The 8,696-nt window shown below is 38.4% G+C and overlaps 2 protein-coding genes across 2 annotated transcripts in view; both read right to left on the reverse strand.

Moving 5' to 3' along the window:
* The window catches only part of LOC103393908 (elongation factor 1-alpha), a 6,230-nt gene extending 5,689 nt beyond the window's left edge, over positions 1-541 (reverse strand). Inside the window, exon 1 of the mRNA XM_008331029.3 lies at positions 387-541. The gene's annotated coding sequence lies outside the window, so the exon portion shown is untranslated. The remainder of the gene's footprint in view (positions 1-386) is intronic.
* Positions 542-6,765: 6,224 nt separating this feature from the next.
* Positions 6,766-8,696, reverse strand: part of LOC103393913 (sialin) — a 7,291-nt gene continuing 5,360 nt past the window's right edge. The window contains exons 10-11 of the mRNA XM_008331032.3: positions 8,626-8,696; positions 6,766-7,974 (exon numbers count right to left, since the gene is read on the reverse strand). The exon at positions 8,626-8,696 is cut by the window's right edge and continues 49 nt beyond it. Of these exons, the coding sequence (XP_008329254.1) occupies positions 7,804-7,974; positions 8,626-8,696 (242 nt within the window). The 3' untranslated portion in view covers positions 6,766-7,803. The remainder of the gene's footprint in view (positions 7,975-8,625) is intronic.

Below are 8,696 nucleotides of genomic sequence, written 5' to 3' on the forward strand. Positions count from 1 at the left end.
TGCGAGAACGGGGGACAAAAAAAAAAGAGCAGACAGGAATGCCGGCTATTCTCCAGCATCCTCGGATCTACTTTGAGCAGGCTCCCTTCTTTGTTCTTTTACACCCCTCAAAGGCATCCCGTTTTTCCAACAATTTTATCACATATGAACAGTTCAACTTAGATTAAAAAAATCATAAACAGGCTAATATCTTTAAAAAACATATCACATGTGACAATGTAACTTTCGCCAAACTAATTTCCGACAAAGACAATCCACAGGTCAGTGTGGAGTTATGAAACTACTTTTCTGCATACATGTTAAAAACACGAAAAAGTCGAGGCGCTCTCTTTTCTTAATAATTACATCTCTGAATACAGCCTGTCGAAATTCAAATCTGAACTTACCGGTGTCTGAGGTTTTTCACCAAAGCTGCAGCTGCCCCTTGCCAGGTAACAGAAAGAGGAAGAGGGGCGCTGAAGATGGAGGTTTTATACGGAATGGGAGGCGGCTTTAAACGTCGTTGTCCTTCCCTGCCGTCGAACCCCGCAAATCACACGCATTCTTTGCAAAAAACGTCACCACGTATGGCCGGATGAGCCGCCCGAAACATGCGTGTATCACACATAATCATCCGGTCATGATTCCGATGTCAAGATGTGACATTTTATGTACATTTTGTATGAAATTAAACAAGCGATGATGATGATGATGATGTTAACAATGACAACGATGGTGAAGATGATGAATCAGAAACACACAGTGTATGTTTTACGCTAATCAAGCTCAACTTTATTAATAACAAATTACTCCATTCAGGCCGTCAGAAAGTTATGTTTTTGTCCATAACCATCAGTGATGAGACCGTATATTAATGTATGTTTAGTGTTGTGGGTCACGGGGAATTCCGTTCAAAGTTTAAAACATAACCGTTTATTTCCATTAAAAATATGTCAATATATCATTAAAGTTCTTAGAATTACGTCTGAATCCTGAGTCTAATTTTTTTTTTACTATTTTTTTCCCTCATTCAGCTCAAGACCAGGTGATATAAATAACCAGCAGACTTTGGCATTAGTCACCTTTTAATCAGGACAGAGACTTGAATGTGACTGTGCTGTGAATGTAAATGATGAAGTTATTGACTAACACAGCTTGACCTCGTCTTCCCAGGGGTCAGGGATCTGTTCGAATGTAAATCTCAAACGGATTTGAATAATCTCGTCAGGCTGAGGAGACGCCCTATCACTCCGGTGTGAGTGGGGGTCTGTGGCAATGAGCCTCAACCTGTGGCTTCTGTTGTCGGTACAAAAATGAACCTGGAAAAGTCAGTGCAAAGATTAGACTGAATAAATAAATAAAGAACAAAAAATAAATAATCAACTTTTCTAAAAAACACAAAAACAAAAACCTTCTAGATCAGGGGAGTCAAACTCACAAACTTCACAGTGGGCCAAAATTAAAAACTGAGACAAAGTCTGGGGCCAAACTTTTATATTTATTGAAACATTGATGACAATTGTTCATGTTTTCCCTTCTCTCCAGATCTGTAATGATTTCCTGTATGGAAACAGACTTTAGTTTTGCATAAACACTGAATCTGGAACAACCTTGGGTTAATATTATAAAAACAAAGCGACCAATAGCTTCATCTGGACTGAACATCTGAGCCCCTCAATACTTTAAAGTGATAAAAAATATTCATAAAATACTGAAATAAGAGTGATGAGGAGGCTGGAATAAGTCCGTTGGTTTTTGGATGCGGCCTGGATGCTGCCAGATCTGCCTCCTCCCTCATCACTGTGGCCTTGTGCCAGTTTCTGAGCCGACTGGCAGCTCTGACGTGCACTCGCCCAACTGGTGGAGTCTTCGCTCCAGTTCAGGTAACAGCCGCTCTAACCTGCCAGCTGCTGCCTTCACTCACCACAGCAGAGAGTGATGAGGGAGGAGGAGCAGGGGGAGGAGGCGAAGGGGGGGGAGGAGGGAACAGAGGAATATGGTGAAAGGGAAGAGGAGATAAGAGGGAAAAAGGAAGGAGCGGGGCAGTTCGCCAAAAGACTCACAACAAGTTTGTGTGAGGCTGAAATTGCCAGAAATCTCTTTCTTTGCTTGGTTTAAGTTGAAGGAGGAAATTCTTTGTTAAAGAAAGAAATATCTCCGCTTCAGAACCGACAAAAGTTTTCTTCAAAGACTTTCTTCAGTTGCCTGTTGTTCAATTTTCACTTTCTTGGTTATTTAAATGAAGTGAAGTAAAGTTGTAGCTATTAGCTGCTAACAGCTATTAGCTTTATAAAGGGTTGGCTCCGTGGATGTCTTTCTCTGAAGAGGTCATGTTTTTCTGGACCATAAAAAGTATTTATGTATACAATGTATTGAGTCGGCCAAATTAGCTTCTTTTTTTTAAAAATAAATAATCAACTTTTCTAAAAAACACAAAAACAAAAACCTTCTAGATCAGGGGAGTCAAACTCACAAACTTCACAGTGGGCCAAAATTAAAAACTGAGACAAAGTCTGGGGCCAAACTTTTATATTTATTGAAACATTGATGACAATTGTTCATGTTTTCCCTTCTCTCCAGATCTGTAATGATTTCCTGTATGGAAACAGACTTTAGTTTTGCATAAACACTGAATCTGGAACAACCTTGGGTTAATATTATAAAAACAAAGCGACCAATAGCTTCATCTGGACTGAACATCTGAGCCCCTCAATACTTTAAAGTGATAAAAAATATTCATAAAATACTGAAATAAGAGTGATGAGGAGGCTGGAATAAGTCCGTTGGTTTTTGGATGCGGCCTGGATGCTGCCAGATCTGCCTCCTCCCTCATCACTGTGGCCTTGTGCCAGTTTCTGAGCCGACTGGCAGCTCTGACGTGCACTCGCCCAACTGGTGGAGTCTTCGCTCCAGTTCAGGTAACAGCCGCTCTAAACTGCCAGCTGCTGCCTTCACTCACCACAGCAGAGAGTGATGAGGGAGGAGGAGCAGGGGGAGGAGGCGAAGGGGGGGGAGGGGGGAACAGAGGAATTTGGTGAAAGGGAAGAGGAGATAAGAGGGAAAAAGGAAGGAGCGGGGCAGTTCGCCAAAAGACTCACAACAAGTTTGTGTGAGGCTGAAATTGCCAGAAATCTCTTTCTTTGCTTGGTTTAAGTTGAAGGAGGAAATTCTTTGTTAAAGAAAGAAATATCTCCGCTTCAGAACCGACAAAAGTTTTCTTCAAAGACTTTCTTCAGTTGCCTGTTGTTCAATTTTCACTTTCTTGGTTATTTAAATGAAGTGAAGTAAAGTTGTAGCTATTAGCTGCTAACAGCTATTAGCTTTATAAAGGGTTGGCTCCGTGGATGTCTTTCTCTGAAGAGGTCATGTTTTTCTGGACCATAAAAAGTATTTATGTATACAATGTATTGAGTCGGCCAAATTAGCTTCTTTTTTTTATCCAAACAGAAGTTAAATTGGGCTCGGAAAATGCCAGAACTAAAAAGTTAAACGTTTTCCCAAAGCAGTGACTTTGAATAAATAAACATAAACAGACATTTTGCCACACCAAACCCTTCAAGGTGCCAGGTTTACCTCATTATTACTCAGACGTGGTTTCCCCATTACTAGTTAATCAACACGAGTTCATGTTTTTTAAAATCCAAACGTACAGAAGCGATTGTTGACGTGTCAGTGTCAGTCTGTCTGTAGTAAACCTCAGATTCACGTACAAGCCACTGCAGGCACAGATATGTATCTGCCCTCAGACTGGTTCTGTTGCTTTTCTGTTGGCAGTGCTTCAAACTGTGGCTGTCAATGTGTGCATTACTAAAGCTTCATGTACACAACATGCAGGAAGAACCACACCTGTATCACAGCAAATACCAGCGAATACCAGCATAAGCAGCGTTTCATCCACACACACGTTCACACCGCTCTCTGCTCGTTGGCCTGACACAGAAAGTCGACCCACCTTCTGTCCACTGTGTCTTTCCTGTGACATGACAGTTAGTGCAGTGAGATGAAGCTAAAGGAAAGCTGCCTGATTTCACAGACACCAGTGGACACTAGTGAGACCACTGTCTGAGTGGAGACTCAGTCCCAGACAGAAGAAATAAAAAAAAAACTGTTCTATAAAACTAAAGTTCAACCTTTGACCAGTCTGACTACTCAGGCCTGAGAAAAGTCCCAGTGTTCTCCTGACTGTTGAGGACAAAGTACAGTTGCCACTAGGTGTGCTATATTTTTCAGCCACTAAAATTAAGCAGAGGGGAGAGAAGAGGTGAGATGAGGGGAGGAGGGGAGACAAGTGGAGAGGAGAAAGGAAGAGAGGGGGAAGTGAGAGAGTCAATGTGTGAAAACGGAGAATGTGAACCAACAGGCAGACTGGCTCTCACTCAGACAGACAGACTATGGGAACACGTTGTCAGCCATGAGTCATAAGAGTGAATTTGGTTTGGTAGTCATAGCAACGGCAGAGATTTGAACATGTTACTGCAGCAGCACAGGGAAACCTGGTTAATAAATACATTTAAAAAAAGGAGAAAAATACAAAAATGAAATGAGCCTGCAGGAGCCTGGGCGGTGGCTGGAGACTATCGATGACAAGGGTTTAAAGATGAACTGAATAAAATATTCCTAATGTTTGTTTTCTCACACTTTACCAACATACTGGCTTAGTTGAAGCGACAACAGAGCAAAACCAGGTGAAAAAAAATTGAAAAAAAATGTTTCCAAGTCCAACTTCTTCCAACTTGAATATATTGTTTATTAACTTGAAACTATGTTTCCTAGATTGTAAAGTGTATTTCTTCTCATTGTTTTTGTTATAACACATATTTGTCATACATTTGTCATATTTGTGAGTTTTATTTTGTATCACTTAAATCTTAAATCTAATCAGAACTATTTTGACTATAAATGTATACACTGTAGGAGAGTGTGTGTGTGTGGGTGGAGGGTGTCAGTGTATGTGTGCAAATTATTTATAGATTTATTTTGGCACTCATTGGCAGCACAACTTTTGTTTTGTTTTGATTTATGTGTGATGAAAATAAAGAATTGTTGTTTCGCGTTTCTCTGACGTAGTCGCTGTCGTCCATGACACGCGTCTCATTTACCAGTTTTAGCTGCAGCCTGTTGTGGGCCGTCTGTCCTGCTGCAGGGAAACACGACTTATTGTCTGTGTGGGTGCAGGAGGGAAAACAAAAAAAAAACAAAACAAAGCCCAGGTTGGCTGTACTTCACAGAGCCCACAGCATTGACATTCATGTGCACACAGTCACTTCAGCTGCATCCAAACTGCAGTGTCAGCAAAATGCATGCAAACATGCATGGAATTGTTGATGTAAATGAAGCCCATTAGCACCACATAGACAGACCCCTCCCAACCACAGATCCACACCTGAAAACAAAGTGCCCCTCTCTCAGATTCCAGGCTTTTATCTATTTGTATTTCTGTATTTGTTTCACACTCAGAGTGTTAAGACTGATGCATATCACACTTTCTTTTTCTTTTTCTTTTTCTTTTACAGCCTGAAGGGAAGCACCGTCGTTACACGTCTGGTCTCTTCTAAAGACTGTGCCCTGGGGTCACTGTAGGAGGTGCCAACGTAAGGACGAAGGTCCGTTCACTTAAACTATATTCATAAACTAAAATAAAGCGGCTTCGTTATTTATTTTCCCGTAAACACGTTAGAATTAACATTATCATCAAAACATCGTCGATAAAACGACAAAAAGTAATAAACCCAGCGAAGGCGGCGGAACGTTGGAGGGCTCGAATTTGTGAGCCCGGCCGATAAAAGCTGCTGCACCACATGTAATGACGTCATGAGAACATCCGGGTGATTGCATAAAAAGTCTGATGCAAACTTGAGTTACTTTTAGGAAACAAAGTACAGAGGGAGAATCCCAGATAAACCAACATTAACCTGTGAAACGACAAACACTGTGTTTAACGACAACACTCGTCTGTGTGAGGATGGTGAAAAATGAGAAAGAAAAGCGTTTTATGAGTAAATAATACATTTAATAAAAACATAACGTAGAGTTCTTATGTGGTCACAGAAACACTCATTTGGCTTATTTAGATTTTTACGGACATTGTGAGGTTATAGCCCATAAAGCTTTAAATCATGTTATTTTAAAATCAAAGCGAGACCAACGGTGGTTTCCTTGCTCCATCTAACGGTTGATAGTGGAAACTGCAACCGCAGGAAAGTTATAATCCATTGTTGTTAACGAATGTTTGTTGTTAAATTTCCAGTAATAAAATAAACATTTATTAGAGATAATTTGATAATGATCTAATACTATTATTATATAATATTAGGATAATATTATATTAGATAATTAAAGTCTTGAAAAGTTAAATCAGTTCCTTTGAAATCGTTATTTTACAGGCAAAAAAAAAACACTGAAAAAATATAATTAAAAAGTACTTTACAAACAAATAATAAACTATTTTTTTTGCTGAACATTATTACATTTTAAATTATAAGGACTTCATTATATTAATGTAAGTACTAAAAGCTTCAACTACTTTTAAAATAAATCTAGAAACATTAAATTGTTGATAAATAGAAGTTTATTAATCCCTGGGGCGTTCCCTTCCGGAAATGGACGATGCGTCTATGTTCACGGACAGCAGGGTATTTATTTAGACTACGTTGACAACAGCTGAAAATATTTCACCCTAAAAATTATGATTTATGTCCAAAACATCTTTCACTAATTTACATTCAAGAAAAACATCAAAAATTAATAGATGAACAAAGGTGTGAAGGAAAGAATTCAGACTGGCAACTTTTCACAATTGCATATTTATTCCTTAGCATCCTATTTACATAACATTGTATATATTTTTAATTAATTACTTTAATTTTAGTCTGTAAGGGTATAATAATAGGCAATGGTTTGTTGAAAAATCAATGGAAACACATTCAAATGGTGAATTTAGAGAAAACAGAACGAGGTCTGTATTTACAATTTTATTTATATATGTATGTATTTATTTGTGCGTCTTTAAAAAGATAAGGCATCCGTTGATGATTAAATCAAAGCAACAACTGATGTTAAAACAAATGTAAAAAACAAAACAAAATAAATAAAAAAAAATCTTTGTAACAAACCACAGGTTCTGGTCCAAACCCAGTCTTTTGGAAAGACATTTTCTAAAGTCACCTGTATGTAAACAATATGAATTGTTGTTGAAAAGATAAAATTATAAAGCTGTTTCCTGGAGAAAAAAAATTAAAACTCTTTTCAAATTTAAAAACTTTTAAATATTCTCTCACAGCTAAATATTGAAGATAAAAATAGTGCAAAGGACATTTTTACACCAGCTCAGCAGAGACAGTGGACATTTGTCCAGCCAGTAACGTTTCAGATTGTTGCAGAATTTACTTTGACTGCTGCTATTTTTATTCTTAACCTATAAAACAAACTAAAATAAAATAAAATAAAAATCGTTGATTTTATTCCACATCAGATAGATTCAGATTCTCATCCTCCTCAAAATTCAAAATTAAAAGTGTTATTTTGTTCCTTTATAATTTGACTTAATTGTTCTTAGGTTTACCTAGGGGGCGCAAACTGACCCAGTAAATGTACTCTGAAGACTGACTTTGTCTGATTCTCTGAGAGTCAAATCCTCTTCAACAGGTGAGGTACAAATGTCATTGTCAAAACTAAAACCCTGTAAAAGCTTTTTTTAGTGGAGCTCCACCTCTCACTGTTCTTAACAATTAAATCCGACTGATTCAACAGCAGACGTTCAGTCTGTAGACTGTGAATCAGTCATTTAAAAACAGAAATAAATCTACATTGGTCCTGATTCAGAGGTTAGGAGTTGATGGACCTGTCCCTCTTCTCCTTCTCCTCCTCCTCTCTGTCCTCCTCAGTTATGGCCCACGACTGAACCTTCCCGGTGCCAAATATGGTGTAGATGAGAGCGCCCCCGATGTTGATCATGGCCGCCACCCAGAACACCTTCCTCCAGCCGGCCAGTGTGTGCTGAAAAAACATCAATAAAGGATATTTAAAAAATATATATAAATAAAATATAACAAATGTAAAATAAAATATATATCATAAACTGTTGAAGTATCAACCAAAAATAGTTTTTTTTTTACCATGTTGAAATTTCGTGTTCATTTTGTCCAATAAGAGGAGCGCAAAGCTAAAACCTAACCTAAGAATAGCTAAGCTAAGCTACGTTAAACCTAAATCTCTAACTAAAAAAAACAGACAAACAACTCTTTTCAGCCAGAAAAAAATGGCAGAAATGTACCTTATCTCTAGATGTTAATTTTTTCTTTCTAATTATTATGTCACATATTTATTCTCACAGAATCTGATGGAAACAATTGTTGCTCGATTTTCTCTTTCCATATGAACAAAAAAAAAAGATTTTTCCTTCAATGTCATAACAATAACAATAACTTGTGATAACGGTGACCCGACGGGTGTCTCTGACCTCTGCAGGTGTTTTAACGACCAGGGCTGTAAATGTTAAAACACATGCAGAGGTATGTGTTTTAACGACCAGGGCTGTAAATGTAGGGGTTGTAAAGACTGTAAAACTACAGCTCAGTCAGAGGTCAGGAGGTCAGCGGCCTACTGACCTCCAGATAGTCACTCAGTGACTCAGAAACCTCCACTTACTTCTGCTGTGAAGTATCCTGTGGCGATGGGTGCCATGATCCCAGGGATGGTGGCGAAGGTGTTGGTTATTC

Source organism: Cynoglossus semilaevis, chromosome 18, assembly GCF_000523025.1.
Source record: "Cynoglossus semilaevis isolate Cse_v1.0 chromosome 18, Cse_v1.0, whole genome shotgun sequence".
Taxonomy (NCBI): domain Eukaryota; kingdom Metazoa; phylum Chordata; class Actinopteri; order Pleuronectiformes; family Cynoglossidae; genus Cynoglossus; species Cynoglossus semilaevis.